General features: G+C 40.7%; 1 protein-coding gene across 1 annotated transcript in view; it reads right to left on the bottom strand.

The window, feature by feature from the left end:
• The window catches only part of MEGF11 (multiple EGF-like-domains 11), a 200643-nt gene that overhangs the window by 37095 nt on the left and 145803 nt on the right, over nucleotides 1-17745 (bottom strand). The window contains exons 14-18 of the mRNA XM_009995285.1: nucleotides 10828-10974; nucleotides 8061-8195; nucleotides 4157-4285; nucleotides 1710-1838; nucleotides 882-1010 (exon numbers count right to left, since the gene is read on the bottom strand). Coding sequence (XP_009993587.1) covers nucleotides 882-1010; nucleotides 1710-1838; nucleotides 4157-4285; nucleotides 8061-8195; nucleotides 10828-10974 — 669 coding nt within the window. The remainder of the gene's footprint in view (nucleotides 1-881; nucleotides 1011-1709; nucleotides 1839-4156; nucleotides 4286-8060; nucleotides 8196-10827; nucleotides 10975-17745) is intronic.

The following is a 17745-nucleotide window of genomic DNA, read 5'->3' as shown; positions in this document are numbered from 1 at the left end:
CAGGAATGTTGCCATATTACCTTATTGCCAAAAAAAAGGAACAAAATCCTTGGTAAGGTGAGACAGATTTCACTCTGCATTTAGAGTCCAAGTAACTGTGTGAAAATTTTCTTTTGATTTACTACAGTGGACAAACAAGTAATTATTCAGCTACAGCACATACAGTTTCCATCACCCTAGTTCTTTCCTCTGAAAGAAGCCATTTGGCACAGCATGCTAAATATGCCAGCAAGACATCAACAACAATTACAGTAAGATATGCCAGGCTCCTTGCAAGGTAATTGAAGTTCATTGTTAAACACTTGCTTACTATGCAAGTTACATGCAGATCCTTCAAAAAATGGCAAGCAACCTTCTTCCCCCCCCACTGGATCTGTTTTCATTGTGAAGATGAATCTTTATTTGACCCAGAACTACAGAATAACTTGTGCACGAAAACCCCACTATTCCTTGGAAGACAGAGAGCAGAAAGGACTTCTTTAACACTTCTGTCTTCCTTCATGCCTAGGGAAACCTGATGCTGTTGTTCTCAACAGTGTTGGCAATGCATGATGCAGCTTGTGTTTTTCTGTTAATCAGGTACAAGTTGTTCAGTTCATGTGGGCTACATTCAGTCAGACCTGAGTGCAATAACTTGCCTTTCTCTGACCTAACTTTATCCTGGGAATAGAAAGGCCTAATTTGCAGAGGATTCACTGCATTTCTTTATGCTTAAGCAGCCTGATCAGCTTTACAAAGATGCCTTCTTCTCCCTATGGGTTATATAAGGTGCCTGGGGTTATTGTCTTGCTGACATCAACACCTCATTTAAGAGCCAATTTCTGCAAAGAATTCTGAAATACACCCCCACCCTGGAGAGACACAGCAATGTTGCTACTTACTTTGCTCACACTGTTTGCCTGTAAACCCTGTCCTGCAGGTGCACTGGCCAGTGATGTGGTCACAGTCTGCTCCATTCTGGCACTGACAAACATTGGCACAGTTTTTTCCATAAAAAGCAGCTGGGCAACCTTTCAGGAATCAGAGTAAGGAAAGACTAAGAAGCTGAAACACAAGCTCAGATGCATTATCAGCACAAAATATGTAGGCCTATAAATCTATGGATTTTTACCCTCTGTATATTTAATAGCATTTATTTGATCATCTAAACGCAGAGATACTGTGACAGCCAATTTTCTTGAAGTAGTGATTCTCAGCTCTTACAGAATTGCCTCTTAAGTGTTTCAGAAGAATGAAAACTTGACCCATCTATACAAACTACATTTTGAAGAAGTGAAGAAGATGGCTAAGCAGAAAGTCTCTAGAAGGTCAGAGATCCATCAATTACTGGCAAGTGAAAGGGTCCCCTTCACCAGATTCTGACCTCCTCTTTCATGTGGAGCTGGTAATTTGGCACCAGTACGATTAGAAATCTCAAAGATTTTCTTAAATCTGTCCACATATACTGAGGCTTTAATAAGCAGGGACACAGACTGTGCAAAATCAGACAATGACTCAATAATCTGAATCATCAGTGCCTCCTTTATCGAGTGTCAAAGGCCCCAAAAAACCTTGAAAAGCTCCAGGACTATTCCCTTCGGGGTGATGGGAAGTTATCCCAAAGCAGCAAGTGGTTTTCCAGGGAAGACTGCAATACTTGGAAGAGACACGAGGTAGCAGCACCTACTTTGACAGATTCCCTGGCACAACAGTGTCTCTGAAAGGCTTACGCTGAGTGCAGTAGAGCCCCGTCCAACCATGAGTACATCTACATTCTCCATCGTAAGGGCTGCACATTGCTCCGTTGTGGCAGTTGCATGAATGGAAGCAATCAGGGCCCCAGAAACCAGTGGGACAAGCTATGAAAATAAAAGAGATTTGTCAGCTGACAAAAAAAAAAAGGAAAAAAAGAAAGAAAAAAAAGCAAGCAATGATAGTGCATTAGCAGAGGAACAATAATAAAGGAGCCTGGGAGCCACCATCAAGGGCTGAACTTTGCATTGCAGTGCGTGGCACTGCTGCAGTGATGTCCTGACAACTGCTTTGCAAACCCAGGTGCCAACCTGCAACCTCAGACAGGCCAGCAAGCCCTGACAGGAGGGATTTCTTCCCCACGTAGGTCAGGTGGCAGGATTAGGTCTTCGCTGCAAATACTCACTGAGTAGCACTGAAACAGCCAGCCTGGACACTATATCTCTCCAAGTGCTCTCCCTGCCTTACCAGCATTATCTGTGAAGGCAATTTAGTCAGGGTTTTAAGATAGGATAGTAATTTAATTTTCCTTTTGATATCCTGCAATTCTTGCATAAAAAAGGCCCTCTATTAATGGTTTCCTTTTGCTATGCAATCCACTCCTAAAATCACCACATTAATTTGAAGCACAGAGTGCTACTCCAATTATGTACAAATGTAAAGAAAACTTCTTACAGGATGAATTCCCATCCAAACAACTAGATTGCTTTTGTTGATGGGGCTAATATTAAATTAAAATCTCCAGGTCTATTTTATATTTCAACAAGTACAAATATTAATGCATTTTCAAAATTTACTTTAAGCCTCCCTCCAAAAATGAGTGCAGTAAGTTACAGTTATTAGTGCCAGATTAAAAGATAAAAAATTATTATAACCCTTTAATATAACAACTATATTTTTGCTTTAAAAAGCACTTTTCATTGCTTCTTATTGAAGACATGAATTAATAAGGCATGGTTCCCAGGAAAACTGAAAGGACAGACACTGTGCCTATTTCCATGCATGCCACTGGCTCCAGTTATGACAAAAAATGCAAGTTTCTGGCATACGACAGACATCTCTACAGCCAGAATGAATAGCAAAAAAAACCCTGCCGTGACGTAAATCAAACAGAAGGTCACTGAATTCACACAATGTAAAGATGAACAGGATTTCACCTAAAGTACCCTTGCTATAAGCAACCAGGAATACTTTCACAGTGCTTTTGTAAGCCAGAGCTGCAGGGGCTGTTAGTGTCTCCAGAACTGGCTCTGGACTTGGACCTAAAATTATCTCAGGAGCAGCTCCATCTCCAGGTCATTCCAGGTTAACTGGTGCGAAGGGAGGTCTGACCAAAATAGCCCAGGACCAGACCCTGGAATGTGAAGCCAGGTGTCCCCAGGAGCCTGGTGTGAGGCCAGGCTCTCCTTGGGAGATCTGCACTTGCTTTGCAAGAAGGTAACTGAGGAAACAGGCAGGTTCCCACTTTGTCCATCCAAAATACAAAGTGGCTGTTGCCCCGTCCTTCTGCCTGCTAAACTGGGAAGTGTTGCTGCTGAACTGGCCTGCCTCACTCTACAGGAAAAACGATCTTTTTTCAAGGTTAACAGAAACTAACAGTCATTTCCCAATTACATGGCTAAATATAATGAGGAATCTCGGATCTTTCTGTCTTTTTCCTTTTATTTTTTCTGGTTTTGAGTGACAGCAATATTCTGCCTGTAGAAGACACACAATAAAGGTAAAATTACAGCTGTCTGTTTTTATCCGATTCCTACTTTATCACTTGAAGTTTAATATCTTTTACTCTGGAATGCTGTCTAATATACTAGTTGTATCCTGAATATGAAGTAACATTTCTGAATGATAGAATATTGCTTCCCACTGTGATCTATCTTCAATTAAGGGATGCACTCAGGAAATGCCACTTTGGGATCAGCAAATGCCAATCTCCTACCTGGGCAATTTTCAAGAAGAAATCCTCCATCCCTCCAAGCCCACACTGACTTTTACAATTAAATTACATTTAATAGAAATATTTCAGCTGCCTAATTTCTCAGTTCTGGGGGCTTGGTACATGAAAACATTTACTGGTTAATAATTTCTAATGTAATAGCTGAGAGAAAATGATTTCAAAAAATAAACAAAAGGGAATCCAGCTAGAAATTAAAAGGGAGAATGGAGCTTTCTTTTCTGATTACAGCTTGTGACCTCTCTTCCCTGTGATATAAGCTAGTAATGGCCTCTGCAAATTCCAAATGCAGAAACTAACTCAAGCCAAAGCTAACTTAGATTAATTAAAAGAACTAAGCTATACGGAGAGTAAGGCACCTACTGCTCTGATACTTCAGAGATTTCCCCAGGATCTGCCTTTACCTTTCAGAAAACACTAAACAGGAAAATATGTTATTTTAAAGCCAGGGTGGATAAATAACAATCTGCTTACTCTGTGAGCAGTCAGTCCCTATCCAGCCTGGAAAACACTGGCATGATCCATCAATAGGATTGCACGTCCCATTCTCGGTGCACTGGCAGATCTCAGCACAGTCCTTCCCATATTTTCCAGTGGGACAGACTGTGAAAATAGAAGGCAGTTACTGAAGGCTCTTCATAATGAATATAAGGAAGTTACAGGACTTAACATTTAGCAATTAGAGATAAAATAATGACAACATTTTTCTTTGCTGAAGCCAAAAGGGCAAAATTCTTGTGGAAAGAAAGAAAAGGCAGAAAGTATTCAAGTCTATTTTGTTTTTTTCTGATTGAAAATGAATCTAATGTAGTTAGAAGACTGCAATTATTGAAGGATATTATGGAAGGATAAAAAGAACAGAGACAAAAAAGAAAAAAGGGGTTGTTGGGAGGCAGACTCCCAGCATCTCGAGACAAAAAAGAAAAAAGGGGTTGTTGGGAGAGGAAGAGGATAGTAAAGTTGAAGATAATTCAAGGAGTAGCAGCTGGAAGAGCTGTAGTCCTTTCCCTGCAGTCCCACTGCCACCACAAAATGCATCATGTGGTGCTGCAAGATGGGGTGTACTGGAGTTTCAACCTCATCAGTGTCCTCATTCTTTCTGACCAGACAGAAACTCAGACTGACCTCTCAGTGGTGAGAGGTTTGCTCCTAAACCCACCAGACTCTGCTGAAGATGAGCTTTCAGCACTGCTGGTGGGAGGCAGACTCCCAGCATCTTGTTGATTCCAATCAGGCTCTCCACTGAACCAGGAGCAAGATTGCCACCTCCAGAAGTATTTTTACCATGTAAGTCTGTTGGAAGACTTCTACATATCCAATTGCTGAAATGTCATACTTGTCTTTTGGCATATGTCCAGCTATCCCTCTCCTGTGCCCTTTGCTGGAATACGTGCTCAATTTGGTTGCAAATGTGGTTTCCAAGGATTATACATAATGTTTGATTGAGAGCTGTTAAACACGTGCTGCATCCTAACAAAGTCATCCTCTATTACTCCTTACTCCTGAAGTTGGAATAAAAGAAACTTTAATTTTTTTTCAGTCATCTTATAACAGCCTAAGCACAGTGACATAAAACTAATAGACACGTAGATCTTCTGCCTCCCACCAAATTATTGGAAATCTTTAAAGTTAAAGTTGATGGAAAGCTCTGCTCAGTAGTGAATGAAATGTTTAATTTCTGTGCTCTTACTGGCTGCGTTCGCTGACAAAAACAGATGTATTTCCAAAACATGATAAAACATATAGTCCATCTTTGCAAAGAATCTAACAAATGGAACTGGACTGGTATCCTGGTAAATAATAGCGATGTCAAAAAAGTGATTAAGGCACTTCCCTGAATTATGCAACTCTTTTCCCACTTCAGCCACTCACTTTCTCATATGTAGTCTTTGCAGGTGACCTCAATCTATCGTGACTCTGAATCCACCACAGATTGAAATCCTGAGCTGTGATTCATCTGCTTTAATACAATATGCCACCATCTACTCTTACTATGGCAGAAACCTAACAATGTGCACACTCTTGTTTCCTGCATGCATTTCTACACACTGTGGACTTATCTGTAGGAATGGATAAAGTTGGTTTTGGTTTTCAAATTATGTGCTAAACAGAATAGTTCTCTAACCGAAAAGAGATAAAACTAAACGCAATATACAGACACAGTGAAAAGAACAATACGCAGACACAAAAAGAGAGAGAGAAGGAAAGAAAAGCCCTCATATCACGGAAAGAGCAAAAACTGAAATGAGCTGGCAGCCTAGGTTCTCCTACATGGTCCCCCATTATTTGGTTCCAATGTCCTATATAAAGCAGGTCAGTGCAATATTTTTATTGCATCTTTAAGATGGAGAGAGATAATATCACTTATATGAAGGTTGGATTTTTTATATGTACAAGAAAATAGTTCTCAAAAGACTTAAAATAGGAGGTGATTTGCACTGCAACATGGAATACTAATGAATCAGGGACAGATTTCTGATCCAAACACTGATGCTGACAAAGGCAACAGGTCATACTTTAGCAAAGCAATGCTTCAGTTCCAGGCAGTGAGAGCAAGCAGGGGGGTTCCTGTGTGTGCACCCCTTGTCCTGGTGAAACAGTGGGATACCTTCTAGAATGACAACACAGGACTACAAACCCCATCCTGTCAAAATGGCTCTTCTCATTAGTTTGAGTCACCCCGTTGTGGATTGACACAGTGACTCTCTTGTTAAGTTGTGAGATCCCAACAGGAGCACTTTTTCAAATGTCTCAGACATGGTTAAACAAAGCTGTAAAGTCAGGACTAGTGGCTTTCTTCAGGAGCAATCTGATTGTACAATGCAGATAGTGATGTTAATTAGCTCTAAAAGCTCTGAAGTGGGACTCTGAAAGTCCCTGTGGGATGTCAGGTGTGTTCTAGCAGCGATAACAAGTTATTATCAATCCATCTTGCTACATGATTGTGGAAGATACTTAGAAAACAGCTGCTCAGTTGTTTGCTGCTCAGAATCCTGAGCACAACCATGTCAATCCCTGCCATTTCAGAGGTGATGCAGCTCCCCACATGCATGTACTGCTGGTGGAAGAATTTTTTTTCTGCTGCCAGAGAAGAGACAGCAGAAGGAGATGAAAATTCACCAGTGAAATCTTTGTTCCACGTTCTTCTAATGGAAAACATTAATTAGCATTTTTTCTTTCTACAGAATAAAGTTACATGCTAACTCATTATGACAAACTGCAACACAAATTGATTTTAATTAGGACATGAATATTTTAAATTAATTTGCTGGATAGATCAACATTTCAAAGTAAAACCAGAAGTTCTGAACATCTGAGCAAAAATAAAATAGTTTTCTTAAGAGGATAATTAGCCCTGCTTACAGTTTGAAATCTGGCTAACTTTGCACATAAAATGGACAAATTCACTGAAAGACGTTAATTTTAATAAATTAATTGGTATAATGTTTAGCTGACTATACAGCACAAAGAAAACAGGGTTATACTTAATCTATGCTTAATGGTTTTGCTGTCTGCAATTTCTAACTTCCTGAAAAGCAGGTCATTAAAAAGTGTCCATTCATTTTTTACAAGGCCAGTGACTTCACAAGGGCAGTAGTCATTATGAATACTCTCTTTCAAATCTGTATGAGGAAAATACCCACAGTATGATGCAGTATCTGAGACTCTGCAGGATACTGCAAGGATTTTGTTGGCAGTTCTAGGATAGAGACTGGAAATGGAACCTATGGTTAAAAGTGGACTTCAAGATGTATAAGAAGTTGATGGACATTAGAGGGAGTTGAAGCTACTCTTTACCTGTCAAAATTATCTCACTTTCCCTAGGGAGTTGAAGCTACTCTTTACCTGTCAAAATTATCTCACCTTCCCTACATCATTGCAAATTTTTCTGTCTCCTGAACTTGTGCTTAGGTGGGGATGATTTTAACTATTCCCAGTCAGGTCCTAGACAGTGTAAATAAGGTTCCATGCAAGGTCTGGGCCTGTGTACGTGAGCTGGCCTTTACCTTCACTGCTATCTCCACCTGCTGCTGAGGAGGAGTGCATGAAGGTGCCATTGACATTTAGGATCTGGGAGGCTTAGCAAAAAGGCAAATGAAACCACTGGCTGGCTGCTATATTTACAGCACGTGTCTCATTCCATATTCATTTCAATACAGAGCAACAGACCTGGTTTATTTATGAAAGCAGGAGCACATCATATTTACAAAAGGGTGACTACCTATTTGCATTTTACCTCTGAAGTAAAGAATTTCTTGTGATCTAAACTCCCAAAACGAGGGAAAATGGCAGGAACCTTGTGAACAGTCTTGCTGCAAAGTCACTGACACAGAATTGTAGGAAAGGAGGTGGCACGTGGGGGTCTTGGGCTCAGTACCTTGGTTGCAGAGAGTGCCAAAGAATCCCGGCAAGCAGTCGCAGTGTCCTGACACGTGGTGACAAGGCCCGCTGCTGTGCACGCACTGAGGGCACGCCTGGCTGCAGTGCTGCCCATAAAAGCCAGGGGGACAAACTGAAGACAAAACAAAACAACTTGTCACAGGTTTTCAAAGATATCTCATTGCTAGAAGCTTTAGCATTCTCTCTGTCTGAACCCCAAACCAGCATTTCTTAGTTTTATAAAAACACAGTTCTGTGAACATCTGAGATGATGAAGCCTGTTGGATTATTCCACGTCTAATAAAGTGCAAGCTCTTAATGAAACCGTTACTGTGGTTCAAAGATTCACACCATCCTTCTTCATGCAAGTCTTTGTCTATTAAACAACTCAGCTGAACTCCTTCAGAAGCTTCTCTCTCTCAAGACATTAATGTGAGTTTCTCTAGCCTGCTCTGCCTAAACTCTTTTACAAAAGTGTTTTAAGATTTTTGAGACCTCATAGCCCACTGGCAGACAGTGGGCAGACCTGATAACAAGACAGGCAGGAAGAAAAACACACATGCACAGAAAACAAAAACTCAGAATGCCATTTCTTTAAGAAATTGAGCTAAGAAATCAGAGGAGATGTATTTAGGAAATGCTCAGTATTTTCCATCTAAACAACTGTGTCAGAATGTGATTTCTAAACATAGCAGGTGCAATACCTGTGTACATTGGGACAGTCAGTTTATACATGGCATTGCAAGAGCAGCATCCATCAGTGATGAGCAGAATCTAAAAATGGTAATTATGGTGACAGCATACAAAATCATCTAATTTGCATCAGTAATCATATTGGATAGCTGAGTAAACCTGTCATGAATTGTGTGCTTGATTTGCTTAAAACCTGGATTGAAATTATCATAGAATCTGTCCCTAAGGTGCAGAGCCAAGATGATGGCTCAGTATCTCTCAGAAACGGGTACTGTTGCTTCTAAGCACGTGTAGAATGAAAAACCATCCTCTGTCCAAACATTCACCGTTAGAGATAAGCACAAAGAAATGTTAAACTGCAGTAAATGACTGTAAAAACTACTTTATATGTTTTTATTTTTACTCCTGTAATTCTCTGTTACACAGTTCTGGCTCAGTGGTTACTACATCATGTCTGTTCTCTTTTTTCACAGAATGAGAATTTGTCTCTGGGTCTGTATGTTCACAGAGGGTGTCAGGTTCTCGCACTACTGCAGATTTCCAGCTGGGACTTAGCTGACAGGTTTGTTGATGATGCATTAGCTATAAAACAACCTGGATCATTCCTGGAGATATTTCTGCAGGCCTAAGAGCACTAAACTACCCCAGTGTCTCATGTAATCCCAACTACACAGACAGAACAAGCTGGCTGCACATCATCTTCAGTCCTGACCTTTACAGGCTAAATTTTGTTTCTGAATGAATTTTCAAGAGAAAAATGGGAATGATTTTGAATGCAAACTTAGCAGGCTAAGGCCACCTTGACCTACAGAGGTGTCCCCTTCACAAGGTAGGACTGAGCCTGAATCCTGCAGAAGAGGTGGGAGCAGCCCGAATTCCCTGGCCACACACTCGCAGAGAGGCATGAGGCAATAGCAGAGGCACCCACAGAACCCCTCTGTTGTCACCCCAGTGGGGAGGAAAATTTGTCCTGTTAGGTTCTCAGCAAATGTCCTCAGGGAGCAACCTTATTACTGGTGTTGCAAGCTGGGGACATGGTTTGCCTCTTGTAGCCTACATGCCATCAGCTGATAAAACTTAGCTGTTTTTTCTATCTCAGAAAGGTCAGAAACTATTAACTTCTGGAAGTTTTGCACTCTTAAGGTCTCACATTTGTAAAACAATTTCTTTCCCAATTCCCTGAAGCTTTGAACACCACATTTTAGCCTTGGAGAGAGGTTTTACAGCTATACAGATATGCTGAAGCACCCGGAAATTGGGGGTTATAATGGAAATGCTTATAAGCCATTAACTACAGCAGTGCTAGAGGTCATCGTTATAATGGCTTTAAATAAAAACTGTCAGCTACAAATTATTTTTAGAGATGACTGTGTTCTAGTGTCAAGTGTAACTGGTGGAATCAAAGGGGATATATGAATTGGGCATGCAGAATGTCTTACAGGAAGTACAAGAGCTGCTGCAGAAAAGAAAGACAAATCCGTTTCTTGTTCACACAGCAAGATGGTTGCGTGTAGTCTGGATTAATGAATAAGGGTCCCTAAGGGGCAAATGCAGCTTCCCATATAAAGCAAATGAGAGAATTTTTCTCTCCTCAGCACACTACAATTTGTAGCAGCAGAGCATCAGACAGGAGCTATTTCAGGCTGCTGTGTTGCTTTTTTTGGCATATAAGAAAACACTGTCATGTTGTTTTGATAGCCAATTGCTCCTCCACTTGTCATTATGTGCCAGGTTGGAGCTGACTCTGTTTAACAGGTAGCCTATAATTTACCAGCACTTCACTGGAAATCTGCTTTTGCCCAGATCCTGCCAAGTTTAGTATGTAGAGGTTTGGCTCCTTCTTTCAAGTCAACTGTGGCCTCCAGGTGCTATGAAAGGCCAGAAGAAGAAACACAAGGCACAACTCAATGCAGTAGAGCCTTGACTTCTTGGTCAAGAAGCCTTTTTTAGACTAGCTTTTACCCTTAGGCAGTCACAAGCTAAAGCAGCTCAGAAACCTGTCTCTCTGTCTGTCTCATGTCATACATTTCTACCCATTTTGCTTTTCCCACCGCATCCATGGAAAATCTTACTTCTCTGGCACAAGGGTCCTCTGTATCCTGGTGCACAGTCACAGGTGCCATCCTCTGGGGAGCAGTACCCCCCGTTCTCACAGTTGCAGGAGATGGAGCAGTTGGGTCCCCAGCGGCCCTGGGTGCAGATATTGTCACAGTGGATGCCTGGAGGTGTAAAGACACATGTAAAGTTTCACACAGATTACTCTGCTCATTGATGAAAGAAACGTTTGGCTGGACTGATACCTCACAGTACATTACAGAGCAACCTAGGGAGCCTAGAAACAGCTATCCTATCCTTTCATCTGCTTAATAAAGTGAAAATTAAGAAAATGCCAAAGAGGTGAATTCTGTAGGTGTTAGTGGGCTCCTGTTCAGTCCTTAGCACCATTAAAGAAACTCTGCATGTCATCTGAGAGATGAAGGTCAGGAACTGCTTTAAAGTCACAAATATCTCAAAAACAGGTCTGGAAATATGCCATTGATTGAAGCCTGATTACTTAAGTGTTGTGAACTGGAAGACTGAAAAAAGAAAAATCAGGGTTCTGCAAAAACATATCTACTATTTGGATTCTTGTACACATGTAAATTCAGTTCTGTGCTGCGTGTTTTTCACTTTCTGGCTTAAAGAACCATGCTCTGGGTTATTACAAACACAGCCCACATCACCCAGAGCTCTCCAAGTTCTGTGTTAATGAACCAACTTCTGATCTAGCAAGTGGTCATAGGTGGGCACAGGCTGATCATATGAATGTTAAATGGAGACTGAGACCTGCCAATCCAGCTCCCTGTGATTCCCAGGGTGGATGATATTTATTATTATGAAAAGCAAAGCTTGGAAACACTGAAAGAAGCACATACCCAGAAAGCTTAACATGAAGCTCCTGGCATTGTTTGTTTTAACTGGTGGCTTTGAAAAACCACTTTGTGCCATGGCTTGTCACATACAAATCTAATCTAAGGATCTGATCCTGCCCACCACTGCTTGTCCAAAAGGTTCGTACTCCACTGGGATAAGACAGCAGCAATACCTGCCATTAGCAGAGCTATTTGCCTCATCAAGGGCTCCTTGGATTGAAAAAGATTTGCAGGATCATGAAGTAAGAGACACATTCAGCACTGCTGGCTGCAGGGAGGGGCACTAGCAGTAGCCCTGTAGATACTGATAACAAAAAAACGAATCACCAACTGGCTTGAAAATTTTCCTAACAACATCACCACGCTGGGCATCTTAAAACTGTGCCACCACGATCTGATGGTACTGACATGCCCCAGTTCACCTTTCAACATGAAGATGTTCTTTATCATCCATGTACATGTCCTCGCTGCATAATGGGACAAATGCAGACAAGGGCTCTGAGAGCCTCAGCCTCAGCCAGAGGTTGGATTAGTGCATTGCTAAGAAGAAATACAATCCCAAGTAATTTCCTCCACCTCTGATAACGTCACCTGGATGCTACAGGTAATGGGCTGCATTTGTGAAGCTGTGATCTCTACAGTCACCAAACTTTGAGGATTATTATATCAGCTAAAAGTAATTATAAACACACTTACAGTGCAGTTTTGAGTTGGTCTTATAAATCTCTGAAGCCAATACAGTATGAAATACTGCAGAGCCAAAATTCGCCTTTTCTAAAGACTAATCACACAATTACAATGTCCCTTCCTAGAAAATCTTAACCATGTCTGGCAAAAAGTACTGTTTGAAATGGGGCTCCTAGTAATACATGATCATAGCTTGATTTATAGAGCCATGGTCCATGCTGTAGAGCTTAATAAAAACAAAGTAAAGTACAATAAAAACACAGTAAAACACAAAACCTTAATACCTAAGTAAACAAATCTGAAAAAAAAAGAATGCAAAAAGAGACAAGGAGCATTTGTACTAGTAAAATAAAAAAATCCTACCATTTAAAAAAAATATTTCCTACTCCATTTGAAATCAAGTATATCCTTGAATTACTTAAACAGCAAATGCTGTGTATGTGCATTTATGCAATACATGTATAGTACTCTATAATTAAAAAGAAACACAATAAATTGTAAATAAAGGCATTTCATAGTTATCCATACATATATATGATCATTTATACTTTTGAGAGTCTCAGCACAAGCTCCCAGAAATGAAATTCAGAGACAAATTTAGAAAAATGTGCATCTTTTCCTCCTGACTGCAGCATTGAAAATACAATTCTTTCCTTGTGAATGGGCTATTTATAAACGGAGACAATTAAACAGCATTATTTCTTGTCTCTCTCAGCCAAGTTTGGGGAAGAATGACATTGCCTCCTTTCTCTGGAGAGGTAGCTGAATGAGAATGCCATGGTTGTCCTTTGCAGCAGCAAAGTCCTTCCTTTAGTAATGAATAATGAGGGATGTCTTCCCGCTCCTAACGAAGGCAGTGAGTCATTGTGAAGCCAATTGTTGTAAGGAAATATAGAGGGGGAAAAGGAAACCTTCTAGAAGACACTGATACCCATCACAGCTGTTATTTACTTATACAAGACAAGCAAGAAGGTGCTGCAATCATTTTTTCTTACTTTATATTACTTTAAGTTAATTCTCACAGAAGACTTCATTTTTGAAGGCTCCTACACACACTGAATTGCAAATGTAAATGAGAAGTTAAAATTGCATCTGGACATGCACATCTTGTGGAATTGTGCTAAAAAATAGCACCTTAATTTTACGATTCCCTAACCTGACAGCATGAGAAGGTGGAGTCCATCCCTCCCAGCTACTTTACAATCAAATTCAGCAGAGCAGCAATCTTCTTTCTTTGTAAAGCTTTAATATTAAACTTAGGAACTTGCTGATGGCCCTTTGTGATCAGCAATTAGTTTTCCATTTCCAGGAATATAAAGAATGCTGAAGTTTACACATCTCTGTAGTGTCTCATGTTACAACCACAAATTTCTGATTTATGAACAAAGTCCTTGTTTCACAAGCATGATGTAGAAATTAGAAAGACAACTATCAGAAGAAGTCCTTGAAGCTGCAGGAAGTAGTGCCATACATGAACTCTACTGCCTAGATACCAGTGAATTACCTTCCTGCCCAAGGCTGTGGCTCACAATTACAGATACTAGTCTGAAATTACACTTCCAAGACCTTATTAAAAAATCTTCTGGGGGTGAATTGTACATTAAATACATATAGTTTACATTATAGTTATCCACTGTACATGGGTAAAGGACACTGGCATTCCCTTGCAGTAAGGCAGACCCAAGGCAAGAGCACCCCATGGTTCAGTTCTGCTGCCCAGTGGCTAGAGAAGTGTGTGTCTGGTGACTCCATTAATTGGTTCTTAGTATTAAAATTTACAAATTGGGCTGTGATGGGTCCAGTTAGGATCCACACAATCAGCATGAAAAGCAAAAAAAAAAAAAAAAAAAAGCCAAGCCATACAACTGGGATGCAAGTCATCTATTGAAGAGCCATTATTCCATTAATAAACTTCAATGGCTTCAGATGGAAGTCAAAGTAATGCAGATTTAGTCCTGCCTGTGACTATCACACTGAAGGACCTGGGAGGGTGAAATTCCTGAAAGTCAGACCTAAGCAGAATTCCTTTTTTTCCCCTCTCCAGCTTACTTGTGCAACTGCACTTTTGCTTGGGGATTCAGTCTGGAGCTCTTAATAAAGCCTGCCATTGCTTTTCTGCTTTGTCTCTAGATAGCTGGAAACTAATACTCCAAACACAACAGAAGAGCAAAAATGGATGGAATAAATGAGAATCAGTGGCCTATTTTTGACCACTGCTATCCCCCTGACAGTAGCCTCTACAGCAGGGCCTGCATGCTGCCCAGCATCTCATTATTTTTCAGGGATGTAGGAATTTGATAAATTATAGGATGTAGCTCCCTTCCCCCCCCGTGTACTTCAATTTTGTATCCACCAATGTACAACTGTAATTATTTCTCTGAATAAGATCTTCAGCCTTTTTTTTTTTTTTTTATCAGTAGTCACAATCTAAAGACAGATGCAACATCAATTAGCCATGACAGGAATGATTTCAGCAGACGTTTTAATCCAACACAAACATCGTGCTCTCCTCCACCTGTCTTTCAACATGACATGAAGTCATAATAATCTCTTATTTCTGGCACTTGAAAAGCTTTGGAAAGAACAGCTTTTGTGCATGAATAGGCATTGGATTTGTGCAGGAAACACAGTGGAGGCCTGACGTTTGGTGCGGCACACGTGGCTTTGCTCTGGAATGCCTGGTAGCTTTTGTCTCTGGTACTACTAACATCTCCCACCAAGCTGCCAGCCCTGGAGGGGTTCCTTGGCATGTGGCTGTCAGGCCAGGTCAGAGCCACAGGCCTCTGAGGTCACCTGGAAGTCTTGCCTTGGCCTCCTAATTCATACATTTATTTCCGATGAGACAATTTCCGATAATTTCCTATCATCATAGGCCCGTATTTTCTTTAACCTTATTCTCTTCTCTTTCCCCAGTACTTTTATTGCTGTTGCACTTATGTCCTCCCTATAAATTTGACATAAATCAGCTTTGTATCTGAGACTAGGTCAGCCTGCTTTCCTAAGTAGTGAATATTTTGCTGCTTCAGTCTATAAAAGGTAAAATGATCACTTATATGAGAAGATAAAATACCATCTTCTTGCTTTCTGCAACTACCTGACAGGGGGCTGTAGCGAGGTGGGTATTGGTCTCTTCTCCCAAGTTACCAGTGGTATGACAGAGGAAATGGCCTCAAGTTGTGCCAGGGGAAGTTTAGGTTAAGTATTTGGAACAATTACTTCACCCAAAAGGTTGTCAGGCCCTGACACAGGCTGCCCAGGGCAGTGGTGCAGTCCCCATCCCTGGAGGGATTTCAAAGCCGTGTAGATGTGGTGCTGAGGGACATGGGGCAGCGGTGGCCTTGGCATTGCTGGGACAATGGTTAGACTTGATGATCTTAAAGGTCTTTTCCAACCAAAATTATTCTATGATTCTATGAAAAGAAAATTCAGTAAGAGCCAAAGAAGGAACTGACAAGCTCTGGATCTGCTGTTCAGCAAGTGTTATGACAGTGCACAAACAAGAGTTCATACAGAATACTCAATGCTTTTCTGTCGCTTTTTGCATCTTCATATTTATTCCTACCTGAGGCAAGCCCTGAAGTATTTGACTCAGATCCAGTCAGAAACAACACAGCACAATTTCTGATAGCTCAGCATTTAAGGATGCTGAAGAATGAGAAAATTTGTTTGGGGAGGGCAGCAGACAGAATGAAAACATAAAGGGATGTCTCATAAAATTAAATGGAGACATTAAGACTTGATGGCTGCTCATCCAGTTCGCAAATAAGCTATTTTTGTTCTTATATAGTGAAACTATTTGACAGAGATAACAGCAGCCATGTTCACGTTATCTGAACTTCTGTGGTGTTCTCAGAATGCTTCTCTAGCTGTGAGTTTCTTTCACATGGATGTGGTAGAGCTCCTACCTTGCTAAGCACTGCTCACTGGTAGGCTTCAGAGGGAAGACTCCTGCATGTAACAGCCCATCAGTCTAAATGAAAGCTCCATGATCTGGTCCTAAAGAATGAAGAATAAACCTTTCCCTGCAGCCAGTGAAAAAGTCTAAATTGTCTCTTCTCTCATCTTTGCAGGGGCGATTTATGCACCCATTAATGTAAGTGTTTTTTCTGAAAGTAATATACTTACAGTCTAATGCACCTCTGTGGAGCACTAATCGTACCCCTGTTTTTAATTATCTAGAGAAAACTTCAGATATGAATCATTCAACTCAGGGAATTTATGCAATAAGAGCTTTTCAGGCAAGAGACCTACCTCACCAGAAATTAGGTAAGTCAAAATGTTTGCTAAAATTAAGAATCATCTGGTTCCCTTTGCTATGGGATATTCTCCAGGGTGCACTATAGCAGGAAGAAAAGTTGCCACTAGCAGAAAGGTCAGATCTTGAAGAAAATGGAGCTAAAAGGGGTCAGGTCCTGTGCAGGCCTCCTTCACCATTAGGACGCTTCCCTCCTACTGCTTCTCAAACTCTGGACAAGGTTACAGGCCAGGAAGGGAGAGAAACCTGGGAAATATCCAAGCAGACCATTGGCAGGTAAGGGAGGAACTTGTAAGTGGGAAAAAATGTGTTGCTTATAAACTTTTGAGCCCACAAGCTAAGCCATGAGCTTAACAACCTTTGTGGGTAAGAACAATGACTGAAATTCAACCTTCTCCCTTTGTGTGGAATGGGAAGGAAGGTGCTTACACCGCTTGTCACTGGAAACACTTTCACCAATAACATATATATTCACATATACAACATCTGAGCTTGCTGGCTGTTTGCTGAAAGATCTTTCCTTTTTGTCTTTCACACAGCATGCCAGCACCCAGTGTTTAGTCTGCTGAAATGTTCACAAATAATTTTTCACCACTTCTCACCCACATTTATTTATAGGTGAATGTATTGTACATGCAGACAAGCTTATATATAGAATGTCTCCATATTAACATGGAAAATGGTTGAGTATCTCTAGTATCAACTTCAGCATAATCCAGCATGCCATCCAAGCTACATCTTTTCACATAAATTTTAAAGCTGTCCTTTAATAACTGAAAATGAACCCCCAAATAAACACAAAGACAAATTAACTCATATCTTCTCTTTTTCTAAGACCAATACTGCAATCATTTGCACCCAAGTTTAGCAGTAGGCTTACTGCAGGTTCTAATTATAATCTAAGGGTCTGATCCAACTCCCACTGAATGAGTGGCAAAATTCCAACTGATTTCATGAAAGGTGAAATATATACTAAATCTGGCACAGGACAAACAAAACTAAACCTCACTCAGATGAGAATCTGGAGTCGCCTAGAGATCTGCCAAGGAATGCACAGACATAATTAATGTCAGGACATCAATGAAGTCTTTGATATTACTTCATAATTCCTATTTTTTAAAAATTAGCCCTGTATC

The sequence above is a fragment of the Chaetura pelagica genome, unplaced genomic scaffold, assembly GCF_000747805.2.
Source record: "Chaetura pelagica isolate M959 unplaced genomic scaffold, ChaPel_1.0 scaffold453, whole genome shotgun sequence".
NCBI lineage: Eukaryota > Metazoa > Chordata > Aves > Apodiformes > Apodidae > Chaetura > Chaetura pelagica.
Note: the sequence above shows the minus strand (reverse complement) of the source record. Positions and strands in the feature narration are given on the sequence as shown.